General features: G+C 45.9%; 1 protein-coding gene across 1 annotated transcript in view; it reads right to left on the bottom strand.

Moving 5' to 3' along the window:
- Nucleotides 1-18,155, bottom strand: part of B4GALNT3 (beta-1,4-N-acetyl-galactosaminyltransferase 3) — a 946,759-nt gene that overhangs the window by 207,016 nt on the left and 721,588 nt on the right. The window contains exon 7 of the mRNA XM_069628599.1: nt 14,379-14,446. Coding sequence (XP_069484700.1) covers nt 14,379-14,446 — 68 coding nt within the window. The remainder of the gene's footprint in view (nt 1-14,378; nt 14,447-18,155) is intronic.

Raw genomic sequence — 18,155 nt, 5'->3', positions numbered from 1 at the left:
CCTTATACTTTTTCCGCAATCACGATTCACACACTCGCGAATTTTGCCGCGATTTGCGATTTGGACCGATTTCTTTACTTGTAAAAAGATAGCTGCTTTTGCCTGAACTGCTAAAATTCGTTTGCATCTTAAGAACCATCCCTGAATCATTGCTAAAGTGAGCCTGAACTCATCCCAAGTAGCTACCACTCCCCCTGAACCTCCTAAAGGGAATTAAAAGCATTTTCAGCATATTTTTCATCCATTGCCATCACATTTAAAAAGCATTTTGGGCCTGTGTTTTAAAACTCATACCGGTTTTCTCTAAGCTTGCTGGGGGGGGGACTGAATTTCGTATTGTATTTGATTGCATTCCTGAGAACTGTGTGCTCCTCTTTCCATCTACTTCCATGTCTTACATTGCATAGGGGAGGGGGGTGAATTGCCAGAGAAAAAGTGATTATATTATCTTTTGCTAAAAGCATCTCAAGTATTTCTGTACTGCATTTATTCCTCATTGCTTTTCCTTTGAAATGATAAAAGTAGTTTTGCTACTTTATCCATCCCATACTAACTCCTCATTGATTGTAAAGAAGTGTGCTAGTGCCAGATTACCCATTGTTGATCAACATCATATGTCTAAGTGTACTATCAGATATTAATTTATTATAAAGTGTGATATATATATATTGTTTAAATTCTCAAATAAACCTTTTAAACTTGCAAAACAGAACTACTTCTTGGCTCAGTGGGGTCAGGGGGATTCTAAGAGAGGGGTGTTATATAGGGGTAGTCATCCAGAGCTCATGAACTGGACATAAAGATATATCAATAAGGGTTTCCATTCAGTATCCCAGACTAGGCATTGACTTAGCTGTAGTGTTGAATTGAATCTTCTTACATGTCTAACTGTACCACTATCCCCAGCTGTAGCAGATGTGTTGCTTTCTGAAGTTTGAAAAGCTTTAGCAGCAATCTTTAGGCCTGGCGGCGACCCCCCACTTCTGTGTTAAGCTCTCCTACCCCGTTCACAGCCTCTCAGCAGTGTCTGTGGCTCTTGTAACACTTGTGTGCTCTTTGCAGAAGCTCATATTGCTCCATTGGCAAGTGGATCCCATCAGTAGTACAGGAATCCATAGTGGGGATGAGTGCACTGCATAGTGTCTCAGCAAAGTTCCCAGGGTTCTGCTCTGCACAGCCTGGCAAGGCTCTGCTAGCATTTAGGGCCCTCTGCTCGGCAGGGCTCATTTCTGTGCTCTTTGTGCAAACCTACAGGTAGGGGGAATGCTGTGAGGGATTTTTATGAGGCAATGAATCCTCTTGCTTCACCAAAGGCCATGGATGTATAATCAGGATCAGGCATGGTAATATAAATCAGCGATCCTGGTATGCAAATTAGCCCAACTGCAAACCTTTTTCTGAGTGTGTGCTTCGGCTCAAATGGATTTTCCTACTTTTAAATTTCAGGTGAAAGTTTTTTTTTTACAAACCTTTTAAAACCACCATAACTTTCTTGGTGTTGTGAAAACATGGTCAAATGCTCCAACCACAAGGCTGTCCGGACAATACCGCACGGATCATCCCTAATAAGGGTGAAACCAGGTATGTACTTGTCCTGGCAGCCTTGCAAATGTCTGTCTTGTGTTGATTAAGCTATGCATAAAGTATCACTGCCCTCTTAGACAAAGACCCTTTCCTGGAGAAAAAGATTTGCATTTGGGCTAATGTGCATACCCACAATGCCTTGCTGTTGTGGCTCAGAACTGGAGGTGAACTTCCTGCAGGGCTACTAGCGGCGCTGTGGAGTGTGACACAGCTGAAATAGAGGTGAAAGGTTTTTTTTCAAACCCACCATAACTTTCTTGGTATATATATATATCAATCGCCCTCGTGTAAGAACAGTATCCCTTATGGCAAATTCATTCGCTTTCGGCGCAACTGCACAGACATTAATGAATTTGACCGGTGTTGCAGTTTGGCTGCCGTTGGTTTTTTACAACAGGGTTACCACAAAAAGATCATAGAGATGGCCTTTGTTAAAGCACGTGCACGTTCAAGGGAAAGGTTACTGCATGGTCCAACCAGCGAGAAAAACAAGGACCATGATGATCCTCGCCTTATTGTCACATTCAATAATGCGTCATATGATGTCCGGAAAATTATTATGAGACACTGGCGCATCCTTATGCTTGACAAAGATCTTGGCCCAGTACTACCTAAATGTCCTATATTAACGTACAAAGAAGCACCTTCGTTAAAGGACAGATTGGTTTCAAGTTACTTATCTCCTGTTCAAAAAAATCCTACCATGACCAATTGGCTACCAGGTCTACCAAAAGGCTTTACTAAATGTCAAAAATGCAAGGCTTGCCCTCATGCTACTACCTGTAAATCATGTATACATCCTATTACTGGCATTGTTTTCAGGATAAAACATTTCATCAACTGCGACACCCCCTTTGTAGTGTAAGTCCTTGCAAGTCCATGCCGGAAATGGTACGTAGGGTCTACCACATGCATATTGAAGCTCAGAATCTTCCAGCACCTTAGAGCTATTAAGAACTTTGACCCTACATACCCGATGGCTAAACATTTCAGGCAGGAACATGACAGTTATGTTCAACTTCTTACGTTTTTTGCTGTGACCCATGTTCCGACCCACCCGAGAGGAGGTGACCGAACCCTGAGACTGAGACAATTGGAAACCAGATTCATTTTAGACTTTGACACTAAATACCCCAATGGTCACAATGTTGATGAGGAGCTGCATACTTTTATGGGAAATTGATAATCTTGTTCCTTTTGTCTAACCTTTTTTTCCTTTTTTGTTCATTTGACTTTGGTTCCCCGATTACCCAACTTTGCTTCTCTTAGTTATCAATATCATGTATTGCCCTGGCCTGGGAATGCCCCATTTATTTTAATTCTATTATCTTTGTTATTCAATTAAATTCATTTGGCTTTATGGCTGTTTTGTCATCCTGATCTATTAGGGGAACGTGATTCTATGCTTACAATATGATATGTTTATCTTAAATTCACCCATTTTTTTTGCCATAGATATTGCGTTCTTCATCCCATTTTTGTCCTTTCTCTGCATTTGTTACTCTACCAGGTGCAGTACTGTCTAGTTGATTTTGTTCCTGTATACTTGCTTCCTAACGTGTGGGGACTCGAACAAACAAATTATATCGTTTTGCTAGATTTTAGGGTAAATAATGCTTTTATGTGTACTTCAATTTGCAGCCATCTGTATTGGAATATGTAATTTTATGATAGAAAGATCTCATAAATTATGCACTTGCAGTTTATGCTTACCGATCCCTTCTGATTACCTATTGCTGTTATGCCGATATGTCCACATTGAGATGCATTTGTCCTTTACACTGCAACCATGGGTTGGTTTCCTCATTTTACTACTGCATTTGCACTTTTTGATTTTTTGCACGAAACATGTTTTAATTTGAGGGTTGCATTTATTTTTAACTATCATTAGATGTTATTTAGTGATATTGGCACTTTATTCCTGGACTGTAATTGTATATTGCTGCTATGTCGATATGTTTATACAGAAATGCACATGCACTTTATGCTGTAGCTTTGGGCTGCATCTTTATGCTGCTATGTCGATATGTTTAAATGGAAATGCACTTGCACTTTATGTTGCCGCTATTTACTGCCAATTTCCTTTGACAGTGCGCCATTCATATCATCTCAATTATGCTTACCTCTCATTTTTGGGACATTTTAAACATGCTTCCTGAATTATTTCAATGTGCAATGTATTATATTGTTATAACCTACCTATTTCTCTATGGGTATATGTGGGACTTTACTCTAGTCCAATATGGCCGCCCCGATTCGCAGGAATAGCTGCTGACTTATGGAGATAGGCAAAATGGGAGGACTACACTGTAAGATGTATGGTGATTGTTTTTCCGGTCCCCTAAAGTGATCAAGCGCTCAGGGAAGCGCGAAATGCGTCATTCAGGACACTGCCCTGGCATCCTGCTTTGTTTGTTGTGTGTGCTTTGCCATTTTTTACCATTATTAAACTTGTTTTGTTTATTTAGATTTGAGTTGGTTCCTTTTTTGGGATTGCAGTACCTCTTGTTTGGAGTGCGTTTTTTTCTGCTCTGCTGTATATATATATATATATATATATATATATATATATATATATGATACATTACTCACCGTAATCGTATTTCTGATGTTTGTATCTGCATGCTGTGCATAGGCTGACATCCAGTGGAAGCTGCAGAGTATTACAGTTTGTTTTTTTCGAAACTCGAAAATGGGCGTTCACACAGGGCGTGCCAGTAATACTATCCCTAGTGTGACGTCCACCGTACCCATGATCACTCACGCGTCTAGGACCCTCAGATTGTATTTTTTCTGACATGAGGTAGCATGAGGAGTAGCGTGAGTACAGATAAGCCAAGCAGATAGATAGATAGATAAGACTACAAGCATCCATGCGCCTTCTCTCAGAGGGGAGGAAGGGTGGGTTGCATGTGAATCTAAGCAGATACAAGCATCAAAAATACGATTACGGTGAGTAATGTATCTCTTCTGAGGCTTGTGGAATCTGCTTAGATCACATGCTGTGCATAGATTAGCGAGCAGTGTTAGAAGAAAGAGGTGGGATGTGAGAAGGGTCATGAGCAAATAAATGTCTTAGAACTGCTTGTCCCACTTGAGCATCTGTCTTGGAATAGGTGTCAATGCAGTACTGCTGAGTAAAAGTGTGAATAGAGCTCCAAGTAGCTGCTTTGCAAATGGTGTCAAGGGGTACATTTGCAATGAAAGCCAGAGTGGCCCCAATGCCTCTTGTAGAGTGGGCTCTTGGTGTGAAAGGCAGAGTTTTGTCAGAAAGAGAGTAACACAGCTGGATACAGTTAACAATCCACTTAGAGATGGCACCTTTAGAGACGCAATCTCCCTCTCTGCCTGTATCTACGGAGACAAACAGCTGATCTGTTTTCCTTAGCGGTCTGGTCTTGTTTACATAGTAGAGGACCGCCCTACGCACATCTAGGGTGTGTAGTTTCACCTCAGCCGAGCTTTGTGGGTCTTGGAAGAAAGCCGGAAGCTCAATGGACTGGTTCACGTGGAATTTAGAAATAAACTTAGGTGAGAACCTAGGGTGTGTACGTAAAACCAGTTTATCTTTATGAACTGTAAAGAATGGATCCTGCACTGACAGAGCCTGAATTTCACTGACCCTTCTTATAGATGTTATTGCTACTAAGAAGGCTGTCTTATAAGTCAGGTGTTTGAGATTGCTTTTATACATGGGTTCGAATGGGGGGGCCCATGAGTTTAGATAGCACCACGTTAAGGTCCCATCCTGGTGGTGGGTTTAAAATAGGAGGGTGAAGTCTCTTTACTCCTTCCATGAAAGCTTTAACCACTGGTATCTTCCACCACGACACCTTGTTATGGGATGTGGTGTATGCTGACAGCGCTGCCAGGTGTACCTTCAGTGAGTTAAATACCAGTCCTGCATCCAGCAAGTGGAGCATGTATGTGTCAACTGGGTTGATTTGCTTATTCTGGCACCAGATAACGAATCGTTTCCATTTGTCAAAGTAGCAGTGCCTCGTGTTTGGCTTCCCAGATTCTGTTAGGATGTCCATACATCTCTGTGGTAATTTGAGATGTCCGAACTCTATGACCTCAGGAGCCATGCTGCTAGGTTCATTGAGTTGGGTTGAGGATGCACTATTTGACCATGGTGCTGGGACAGTAGGTTGTACCAGCCCGGGTGTTTGATGGGTTTGCACACCGCTAGTCTGCGTAGGTGTGGGAACCACGGTTGTCTCGCCCACATGGGAGCAACTAGGACGAGCGTCATCGATTCTCTGTTCATCTTGTTGACCACCTTCCTGATGAGAGGTGTTGGTGGAAAAGCGTACGCAAACATCCCTGACCAGTTCATCCACAGGGCGTTCCGCTGGGAGTCCGGCTGGGGGAACCTGGATGCAAATCCTGGGCACTGTCTGTTTTCGCTGTTTTCGCTTGTGGCGAATAGGTCTACGGTGGGGAAACCCCACTGAGAGAAGATATCTTCTACGATTTCTCTGTGTAGACACCATTCGTGTTCCTCTGGAAGGGGATCTCTGCTCAAACCATCCGCCAGAGAATTGAGATCCCCTGGAACACGTTGAGATGACAGGAAGATCTTCCGTCTGAGTGCCCATATCCAAATTTTCTGGGCAAGCTTGGACAGATTTGGCGAACAAGTCCCTCCTTGCTTGTTTAGGTAAAACATGGCTGTAGTGCTGTCCGTCCGGATCTGCACTGACAGATTCAGCAGGTAGGGCTTGAACGCTTGAAGTGCTCTGAATGCTGCCAGAAGCTGTAGCAGGTTGATGTGATTCTTGGCCACTGAGTGAGACCAGAGACCCTGAGCTGTGTGATTAAGGTGGTGAGCTCCCCATCCTGTCAGGCATGCATCGGTTGTGACTACCGCCTGTATCTCGGGATCGTAAAAGGGTTTCCCCTTGGACAGATTTTCTCTTGTCCACCAGTGAAGGCTTAGTACCAGTGTTGGCGAAACGACCACTAGATCGTCCCACTGACCACTTGCCTGAGACCACTGTTTCGCCAACCCTTCTTGCATGGGACGCATGCGCAGGCGCGCGTGGGGGACCAGGTAAATACATGACGCCATCATGCCCAGCAAACACATTGCCTTGCGTACCATTATCTGGCGACCGGCCTGATATTGCGGAATTTGCAGCAGTATATTCCGAATTCTTTCCTCTGATGGAAAGGTCAACCCCTCTTGCATGTCTAGGATAGCTCCTAGGAACTGTTTGGAGGTGCTTGGCACCAGACTTGACTTCTTCTCATTTATTGAGAAGCCTAATTTGAAGAGGAGGTTGATCGTCCTTTGAATGTTTGTTCTGCCGAGGCTATCCCGAAAGGGCAGTACCTTGAACTGGTACTGCCGACTGTCCACTTTGAAGCGCAAGTACTTTCTGTGCGCTGGGAACATGCAAATATGAAAATAGGCATCTTTCATGTCCAATGTTGCCATGTAATCCCCCTTTTTTAGGAGGGGATTACCTCTTGGAGAGTAGTCATGCAAAATTTTTGGGGCTTGACATACTTGTTTGCAGGCCGCAAGTCCAATACTGGGCACATTGTCAAATCTTTTTTTGGCACAAGGAAGTAGGTTGAATAAATACCCTTGTTTACCCGGTGTCCCGGGACGAGTTCTATCGCGTCCTTTGCTAGAAGATTGACGATCTCCTCATGAGGATCTTCTGGCGGTCCAAAGAATGTATTCTTTGTCGTGGAGGGGGGTTTTGGGGACGCTCTAACTGTTCTATGCAGTATCCTGCGGACACTGTGGACAGCACCCATCTGTCTAAAGTGATTCCTTCCCAAGCTTGGGTGAAGTTGGAAATGCGTCCCCCTACTGGGGATGTGTGAGAAGGGACCATGAACGGAACGTCACTGTTTTGGTGGAGGCGTGCCTCCGCCTCTACTGGGGCTGCCTCTACCCTTACCACGCCCTCTCTTATTACCCCTGCCATAACCCTGGGTAGACTGCTGGCTGTTGTTCCATTGTGTACCCTGCCCCTGGGAATAGTTAGACCCTCTCTGGGAATTTTGCCCGCGTGGGCGACGAAAATTGCCATTCCCTCTCTGGTTTGGGGGTTTATTGGTTAGCTGGCCTAGGGATTTTAGTGTCTCATACTTGTCCTTTCCATTTTTCAGCGTGTCCTCGACCGCCTTTCCAAACAATAGATCCGGCTCCACCGGTTTGTCTATCAATGAAGCCTGGGTTTTGGCTTTGAACCCCAGACTGTTGCAACCAAGCATGCCTTTTGATAACAGTACCTTCTGCTATCAATCTGCCGGCGTTATCCGCGGCATCAAAGGTTGCTTTTAATATGCAACCGGACACGGCTCTTCCTTCCACCAAAACTCGTGCCAATTGGCTTTTTAAGGGTTCTGGGGCGGAATCTATGAGCGCCGCGACTTCTTCCCACTGGTGGCAGTTGTAACTCACCAGCAGGGTGGTGGAGTTAACAATCCTTGCCTGGTAGGCAGCAGTGGAGGCTACTTTCCTGCCCAAGCCATAAATCTTCTTGCTCTTCTTGTCGGGAGGAACTTCCAACGATGACAAGGGTGTTCCCGCCCTCTTACGGGTGTTTATAACTACCAGGGAGTCCGGTTTCAGATGCCCGCTTATGTGCAGTGGGTCTGTTTGGGCTGCCCTGAAAAGCTTCTCAACTCTGGGGTTTACCGCCCTAGTGAGATAGGGATTAACAAGGGAAGGGTCTATCCTCCTTTGTATTGACTTAACGATAGGGATGGCCTGTGCAACAGGTCTCCTTTCTCTCACTAACTCCTCGGCAAAGTCCCTCTCTTCCTGAGCACCCTGGGTGTCAATGTGGAAGTGTTCTGCCGCTCTGGACAGCACTTCATTCAAGAGAGGCTGGTTATCGACAGGGGAGTCAGTAACCGGGGGTTCTTTATCTACCGGGGAATCTACCCTGTAGGTTTCTGGGTTGTCCTCATCCTCCTCCTCTTGGTCCTCGTCATCCCCACAGTAGGCCGTCCCAGTTTGTTCTTCCAACATGCCCAAATCTGGATCCTTATAAAGGGATGGATCTCCCTGATATTGAGAATAGGGCTGTATACTGAAGGGGTCTGAAGTAGGAGCTTCAACCCGGGATTCTTACTTGGGGGGTATAGGATCCTTAGAGCCTGAGGGAGTTGACCCGTCGGGGGTAAAAGAGAGAAAGTGTTCAGGGTTTTTGGTGTAGAAATCTGCCAATGATGACATCCTTGACATGACTCTGTCTATGTCATCAGTAGACCATTCTCTTGAACTGGCAAGGATTATTTCTTGACGGCTTTTCCCTGTCTTATCTAGACTAGATCTACTGGTTTGAACAGGGGTCTTTGGGATAACAGAAGACCGAGACTTGTCCATCGGTTTATGTGGGGTAGAAAGTTTTTGAGGTGTGGAAGGAGGCTGAGACTGCTTCCTCTGTTGTTTTTCCCCTTCCCCGTGTGTGGAAGAGTGTTTACCCTGTTTTTTCGCCCCTCCAGAGCCTTGCGATGCCTGGCGCCGAGGCTTGGGGGTATTGTCCCTATCTCTGGATAGTGGAGGTTGGGACTCGGGAGCAGCCGTTGCGTGGCCTGTTGACGCCGACTCCTGGAGTGCGGACTGGGGATAGAGGTCGGTTTCGTCTTCCGACGATCGAACCTCCGTTACCTTGGGGAGCGAGGCACTTCTGGCAACAGTGAATGGTTGCCTGGAGTCATGTGGCGAGAACGCCCAGAGGACTCTTTCTGAGTACTCGAAGCGCGCGTCGAGTCTCGGTTGGACTAGATGTGTTTTGTGGAAGTACTGTGGGTAGCGCTTGTGTCGCCAGGGGTCTTACCCCCTAGCCGCCCTGCCGGACGACCTTCCGAGGTCGGGGACTTGCGCTTGGCTGTCAATTGACACCACGTTGCCCTCGCCGTCCGAAAGCACGGCGTGTCTGCCATCGCTGAAGGTGCCCTCCGCTGCCATGGCCTCTTGACGCCTGGCGTGGTGGGCCCAACGCTTGATCGAACGGTCCTTGAGTGTTTTCGGTTTGAACCTACTACACGTTCTGCAGTTAGCCTCTGGGTGGTCCCTCGGTAAGCAGAGATTGCACGTGGCGTGCCTGTCAACCCAAGGGTACTTGCGATTGCACTTGGGGCAAAGTTGGAAAGGGGAACCCTCCATACGCACCTTGTGGCAGCGGGCTAATAAGTGTAGGAATATCTAAGAATGTACCTATATACCAAAAGAGTGTAGAGTATGTCCACCCCCCACTCTCCCTACTTGCAGGACCGAAGCCAGAGGCCTTCCGAGGCCAGAGGCCTTCCGAGGCCCAAATCCGTCGTGCAGCTCTCGACGGTCGATTCTTTCTCCGGGCCGGCGTCGAGTGTGGATGCGGTGACTCGACGTTGGGGTGGAGAAATGGGGAAATATAACAATATTTTAGCAAAAGTATGGCTAAGGCCAGGGAACTCCGCGGAATGCTTCCAACCAGTATGGCAGAAAAAAACAATCTGAGGGTCCTAGACGCGTGAGGGATCATGGGTACAGTGGACGTCACACTAGGGATAGTATTACTGGCACGCCCTGTGTCAACGCCCATTTTTGAGTTTCGAAAAACAAACTAATACTCCGCAGCTTCCACTAGAAGTCGGTTTATGCACAACATGTGATCTAAGCAGATTCCACAAGCCTCAGAAATATATATATATATATATATATATATATATATATATATATATATATATATAACCAAAAAGAAGATGTGTATTTTGGTCTGTCCCTGTAATGTGACTAGAGCACCTGGGAAAGGGCCATTGAGGAGACTTGTTCTAAGGCGATTCCCATTTAGGAATTTGAAGGTCTCCTGGTGCACATGTTTCAAATCATGAACCTCACCTCACTGTACTTAGGTTTGAAATAATGCACCATATTGCTAAGCCATCTCTACACTGAGTGGCCCTTGATACCAAGGTTTGAAAGAATTTGCCCCATGCCGGTTTAATATTTCCACCGGAAAAGTGTCACAACAGTTTAAAAGGGCCCTGGCCAATTACTTATTGGTTCCATTAAGCACTTCGCATGCCATGTAATCCCCTGTAAACGAAAATACTGTGCCAGTTTCAAACCACACCCAGAATGGGTATGTCTTGCACTGCCACCCCCCCCCCCAAAAAAACTGCATTGAGTTCAGGCATGCCACACACTACTTAGACCATTTTTATTTATATCACCGCCTTCCCATCCCGGCTCTGGTGGCAGAGGCAGACTCTGAGTTCAGCTTCCAGACCGTGCAGCCAGCCTGTGATACAGCTTCACTGCCAGTGTGTGTACCGGTGCACGGCAGTGCAGAAACACTGGCAGCGATGCTGAAGGATCCAGGAGGCCTTCACCGTCCAACCACATATGTAGATCCAGGTGCATGGACACCTGTGGCCTTATGCAGCTGCGCAAGAACTGTACTATGTCCCCACAGTCCCCTGCACCATGGTATGTGCAGGATGTGTTTGTGCACAGATACACGCTGGCCAGCCTAGCAACTGCAGAACCATCTTCTGCGCCTTAGGGAAGACACCCCACATAGAACGAGCACATTGGGTTGTGGGGAACAACCTGCAGCCCATTGTGGAGGATCCACGTCCCCTATAGGCACTCATTTGGCGGTTGCATTGTGATGTCCCTCAAATCATACCAGGAGAGTGGGGACTGGAACTTTTTGAGTCTCGGGAGGATAGCTCCGGGGCAACGTGTTCGCCTTGGAAGCAAGACGACATGGAGCAATACAGGTTCGATTCCCAGGTCCACGCTTAGAAACCTCTGCGTATTAAGCCCGTTATAAACAACCCATCATATCATAAGGCACGCAACGTATTCCTACTCCGCCGCTGGATTGGGGTGAAATAGATGCAAATGCAAAAGAAGTCACATAACTACCTTATCATATATATATGACTTTTTTTTAAAACTGTCCAGAGTTCTGCACAAATCCTTTTTGCTTCTTTTTATAGGAACAAGATGGATAAAAGCAAGCCTTCCAAAGACTACATCAAAGCAGAGGTCATCTGACTCATGCAAACACTTGACTGAACGCGCCGATTTTACTTTGAAATCCATTCAACAAGTAATATTGAGGTTTGAAACGATCCTTGCAACCGGACCTGGTGCTCAACAGGCCGAAATGAAGATGCACGTGTTTAAGGGCCCCCCGCTCTATTTGCGGGTGCAATCTTCCGCTCTTCCGCCCATAGTTGGAGCGGTGCTGGGGCACCTGTGGACTCTGCTGCATGCGGAGAGTGCAATACCCAGCATGCACTGCTTTAGCAGATGCCCACGCCGTGACTCAAGGGGGGGGGGGGGGTGCTTGGTGTCCCAATAAACACAACGTCCAAACAGACACTCCATTTTGCAAAATGGACAATCCGATTGGCCACAGCATTCCAGTGGCACGTGATCAGCATCTCCGGGAACGGCTGGATAAGATATCGGGGTTCAAACAAGAACACAATAGACGATTCCCTCCACCCCGGCATAATCATACGAATACCTCTGCCCTGCTCATCGATTCGGTGTTGTCAATATTTACTGCGCAATGGGTGGCGTGTCTCGCGAAGGTTCTAGACCTGCTCAAGCGTGTCAAGGAGTCTGGGAAGAGATTTCACAGCAGGACTTAACGTCACCAGTGCTGCCTTGAAGAACAACCGGCCGATGACAGAGTTCAAGAACCCTTTGAACTCCAGGAAACGCTAATAACGTTCTTTTCAAAAATATATATTATTTGATTCCTGTTCGTCTCTTCGCTTTCATTCCCAAAGGATATATGCAAGAATAAAATATAAAGGCACACTCAGATTTTTAGATTATAATTTTTTTTGATAGATTACCAGAGCGGACGTATGCACCATTTGCTCCCGTAGGGATGTTCTTTGCTGATTAAATGGCCGTACACTTGCTTGTAGGATGTCTGACTTCTGCACGTGCCCATGTTCCCTACCCACTGCACTTAACTGATCGGAAATGCTCCAAGGTCTTTGACTAATCAAATCCCCCTCCTACCCTTGGTGACAATGTCCTCTGCCTGAGCCCGAGGGTGGGCAGTCACGCGTGCCGGGTGTGTCACAAGTAGTGTGATGCTGGGTACAATGAAGTATGGGGGGGTTTGAGACACCCAACCCATCATTACTGACTCAGCATCTGTCCCTTTAAGAAATGCTCATTATAGTCATTCAGCCCCAGAGGTTTGGTGGACCATGCCCCAATTGGAGGCCACCTGTGGGGAACAAACAGATCGAATCCTTAGGGTAATCTATGGGCACGCGGAAGGAAAACACACCTGCTATATGGTAGAGTGAGGAAAGGTTTGAGTGATGACAATACACTTGCTGATGTCCTGCATGAATTAGTGGCAACAATGTTGACTTACAGGCCAGAAGTACGCCTGGTCTTGATTGCAGCATCGTGTGGCAGGACAAGATAATCAGGTGTTTGAGATTTCCTAACCCCGTCACTCCAATCGAGTTACCAAATCAATCATGAGACGCAGGTGCACATATTTCTGCAGAGGGTGGCCATGGGGCAAGGGCTAGGACCCTATTAAAGGTATGAACTGTTTTGCAGTAGTTAGGGTAAGAAGGAGCTGGTAAGCAAGTTGCAGAGGAGATTGGTGGGGACACAGAGAGGTGGTGGTTTCTATGAAGAGGAACGAGGTGGTTGAAGGAAACAGGAGAGCGTGTCTGGAAAGTGATACCAGAGAGGAGCAGGAAGTTCAAAGGAGATGTCAGGCTGAGATTGAAAGAGATTAGAGAGCAGGAGGAGGCTTCTAGGAGACATCGAGAGGTGCTGACGGAGATACTAGAAAAGAGGAGGCGAGGACTGAAAGGAGACATCAAGAGGAGATGGGAGGAGAATCCTGAGAGGGAGAGGAGGGGGAAAGGAAAGACCAGGAGGAGTGCATGACAATCACCACAGGAGAAGTCAGAGTCAGCCCTCCGGAGGCAGGGGGGAAAGAGGCTGGAAAGGATGGAGGCTTGAGCACTCTGCAAAGTAGTGAGGATGTAAAGGAGAAACTATGACAAAAAGCAACCCGAGTCACCACCCAAAGGAGACGGGAAAGTAGGTCAGGGAAACTTTAAACCCCAGGACTGTGAGCGACAGTGAATTTGTTATTTCTTTCAGGAAGGGAACTCGAATTGAGAAAGACTTGAACTGTTAAGAATGGAAAAGCCATCCTGGTATTGTTAAAGATCTTTTGCATTCTTCTAATATTGTCCATACCTGTACATATTCTTAATAAACCTTTGTTTTAAACACTACTTTGGTGACGGCCTCCTGTTGATTCTACTCGGCTTCTTGGCACCTTTCAGCCCTCTGCTTACTCCTCTTGGGGCAGCACAATAAATAAAAGAACAGCACCTTTCCCTCTTGAGGGTTTAGTTCCTACCTTTTGCAGAGGCCACCATTTTGTCGGAGGGACGATTCCTGTACGGGTGTTGCATGCCTCGACTGACAGGAATCCCTCACACATGGAAACTGCATGTTACTGACCTTGCAGCACGGTGTGCGAACCAAAGAGCAGCATTCTTTAACTGGAAAGGCTTGGGCATGCTGTTCCTTGAATACTTGTTATCGGCCATCATGAAACATGTCTTCTTTTAGTGTTGCCTAGCTTGATACATTTGTATGCATCACATTGATTGTACTGGTTATTTTCATTTTGTCTCAAATTTCATGTTATATCTTTATTATAAATTGTTATAAGTACTTTGAAACTGGTTTTACTGGTAAATACTGGCACGCCAGAAAGGGTTTACTACTTAGCATTTAAAAAGGAAAGATGGCAACTCACCTTAGAGGCCTTGATACCTGGCTCCTAAATTTGCCGAACTCCCCGGGTGCTGTCCACTCTTTCCCAGTCTGTACAAAAGGGTAATTTCCATTTATTGAGTTAGCAATGAAAGTTCAAGATACTTAATACAAATAGAGTCAGAAACATAAGATAAGACAAGACAACCGTGAAACAACAGTTTGTGAGACTTTAGGTTGCGGCAAATAGCTTACATGTTGTTAGAACTCTCTCCAGTTCATGTATATTCATCTTAAGTTCAAAGCCACTTTCTGGCCCTTTGCTAAAGACAATCTTTGGCACTGGCCAAGATCTTCATCTGAGAAGCCTTTGAATAGAATATGTGTAGAATTTAATGAATTGTTATATTTGGTTTTCACCTGCTCACTATTCCATATCTTCTGCTGTATCTTAGTAACCTCTGATCGTCCCGTAACACAACTGGTCAATACATGACTTACCTCCTGTAATGTTCTTTTGGTTGGCTACGTCCTTCCTCTCACGGATTTCTAATCTGACGAAACACATTCCAGGTGTAAGATGGGTCCAGAAGCAATTTCAACAGCTGCCAGAGGACGCACCGCGGCTTTGCACCCGCAATGGCACGTGCACGGATTGAAAAAAGGAGGCTCAGAAGCACAACGTCTTAAGTTCCACCAGTTGACCCTGCTCTCAGTGGCCAAGAAATGGAAGAACATCCAAGCGTTCGCTATGCACCATTTGTAAAAGGGGTTGAAATCGAGGGCTAAAGAGGGCTAGGTGGGTGGAAGAACATATCCATCAGAAAGAACTGAAGTTAAGTCACTTGATCTAATAGATAGCTTCCTTCCACAGATTCCTCACTTGAAGGCAGACTCCCACAGCAGTATAACTGCAGAAGGAGGGAAGAACGTAAGGAACCAGGGATTGGGGTTGGAAGCCCGTGGTTGAAACGTTCGGGGGAGAAAACACCAAAAGTAATTTTTCCGAATATTATTTTCGGTCTTCTCTCCCCTCAACATTTCAGACTTTGCATACCCCTGCCATGCCAACACCCCTACTTACCTTGCGGTGGCACACTTTGCTGTGTGCCGCTGAATCGCTGTGTCATTGCAACGCCTGTTCCCTTTCACTTCCGTGATCGGGAACTGGCGCCACAGGGTCCTTTTTTTCTTTAAAAAAAAAAAAAAAAACTTTTTACGGGATCGGCTGAGGGGGACACCCCTGCAAATTTGACTCACAGTATAGTGGACAAGGGTGCCGGAGACACCCCCAGAGCCCCAGCAGCCCTCAAGGACTGAATGGGGGATTTGGGTGAACTTTTCGCCGTTCAGAATTTTCGATCGGCTGAAATTTCGGCCAATTGTCCCATTCGGTCTTATTTTTGGACTTTTTGGATGATTCCAGGAACCCGATCTAGAAAAGGTACACTGGAGCACCAAGCACATCAACCTCTGCCAGCATGTACAAGCAATGCTACTTGCTAAAGACGTATAAAGCCACCCATATAGTGGCCTGAAAAATGACCAGAATGAGAACACCATTACTGAAGTAGCCACCTGCCCTGTTTAGTATGTACAGAGACACCAAAGGGCACTTTCGTGCTGCTAGTCTAAAACACACCATAAAGCACAGAACAATCCAGTCAGAACGCCCTGGGTGGTAACAGTTCATTCTTTATAAAGCCCTGCAAAACCTTCAAACAGCTGGTGATGCTCATGGGACTCTTTGGTCCCAGAGATGTGGAAGCTGAAAGCTTGCTTAGGATCATGTCTATGAAAACACTCCTCTCTGGAAGTACAAGGAGCTGGAAAAACAGAATATCCTGCGTCAGATGTAATTTGATGAGAACCTTGGAGAAGCGCGATGCGCCATCACTCAAGGTAAACTCTCTCTTACAATGCACCAGGAAAAGTGGCTCCAAACTCAGATTGGGAAGCTCACACCTGAATCTAGCACAGGCGAAGGACACCAATAAAATAACCTTCAGCGGAAACAAATTCAAAACACATGAATTTAAATGCTGAACAGGAGCCGTCATGAGGAAGGTTAAAACCAAATTGAAAAAAACAAGTTGGGATGACAAAGGGTTTGGGTGTAAAGTCATTCATTAAGCCCTTCGAGAACTGCGTCACAGGACAGAAAGGTGGTTCAGGAGTCCCGTCAAAGGCTGGTAGGACTGCTAAATAACCTGTATGTATATATGTGGCAACAAAAAACCTTTTTAGCTAGGGACAATGAACAAATAAATAACAGAGCAATCTGCAAACCAGTGAGTCAACAAAGTTGGCAAGACACCAACAAGAGAACTTCCTCTAACCATATGCAAAGATACACTTAGTAGCAGGTCTTGTGGCAGATAGCATCACTTGCATACCATCCTCAGGTCACAATGCTGGTATCTCAGCCTTTCCAAAGCTAGGCATAGAGGTGAAGACTTAAGACGTTCGAAGAATTATGTCGTAAGCTTGCCAAAACAGACCCTCTCGAAGCAGCAACCTCCAAGGATGGCAGACCGACAGTTTGAGAAGGCCCGGATATCATGTCCTTCACACCCAATCTGGAGCAATCAGGATCTTTAAAGGCACAAACCCTCAGAAGCTGTGGCAGTACCACTAGGAAAAGTAAAACTGGAGGAATTACATAGAGGCTGAATGTCCAGTCCACACAGAGCATCTCACAGAAAAGATTGGGTAGGAAATTGTCCCCCACAGAAAAGATTACACTTTTGGTTCAGAATGGATGCAAAAAGATTGATTTGTTGGGCATTCCACAAGACAGAAGTCACCTCCAACACCTCCTGACAACACCCACTCACAGAATGCGGTTGCATGACGACAAAGAGCACCCACCTGAACATTCTCCTTGCCTTCCATGTGAGCAATGGTGAATGAAACATTGTTTTTCAGAGCCCAGAAATCACACAAATATGGCCTCCTTGCATCTTGTTGAGGGAATGCATGACCATTGTGTTCTCCATCAATATCTGAAATAACTTTCCCCCTGATTGACAGAAGAAACGCAACCATGACCAGGTGCACAGCATATAGTTGTAGGAGGTTGTTGTGAGCAGACCAGTCGTGTTGTCCTGAACGGCCACTCACTGACAGTTCTTGCGAGTGTGCACCCCCACCATTTCAAGGTGGTATCTAGAACTAATGGATGAGACCTGAGGCTGAGGTTGTCTTATGGTTCACCTGTAGGAAGGGGCATAGCTGCAGTTCACCTAGGGAAATAACGAGCCACTTGTGGCAAAACCCACAGAAGGCCATGCATACTGCCCCAAATTTGGAACTACTGACCTCTGAGGAGTCAGGAATGAAACAGACGCAAGTGAGCCAAGATTTCGGTTAAAAAAAGGGGCTGGGAAAATGCCTCTCTGATCCTGCTCTAGGAGGAATTTCCCTATATAAACCAGAAAATAAGGATATGTCTGCGTCAGACTGTCCAAAACAAAACTGCCCTGTGTCCAAAGCTCTATTCTGACCCTCACACTATAAACTAAATTCTAAGGGGAAGATGGTAATGTCTTTAGCCTTGGCTGGGTTAGAAAGGTGTTAAAAAAGGAAGAATAATTAGCTCCAGCACAAAAGTTCCTCATGGATAAAGATCCTTGCTCCAGAGGCTGGCTCCCTTCACCTGGATTCCTCTTTACTTTCTGATATTTTCACAAGTACCCATTCCTTGTTCCTTTCTTGACCAGCAACACTGACACATAAAAAAGTCTGGTTTTGTAATTTTGTCTCCTTCAGGATACCTTGTGTACTCTCATGCCAGGGTTTTGCTCCTTCTGTACTGGTT

The sequence above is a fragment of the Ambystoma mexicanum genome, chromosome 12 (genome assembly GCF_040938575.1).
Source record: "Ambystoma mexicanum isolate Mex_15411 chromosome 12, UKY_AmexF1_1, whole genome shotgun sequence".
Classification (NCBI taxonomy): Eukaryota; Metazoa; Chordata; class Amphibia; order Caudata; family Ambystomatidae; genus Ambystoma; species Ambystoma mexicanum.
Note: the sequence above shows the minus strand (reverse complement) of the source record. Positions and strands in the feature narration are given on the sequence as shown.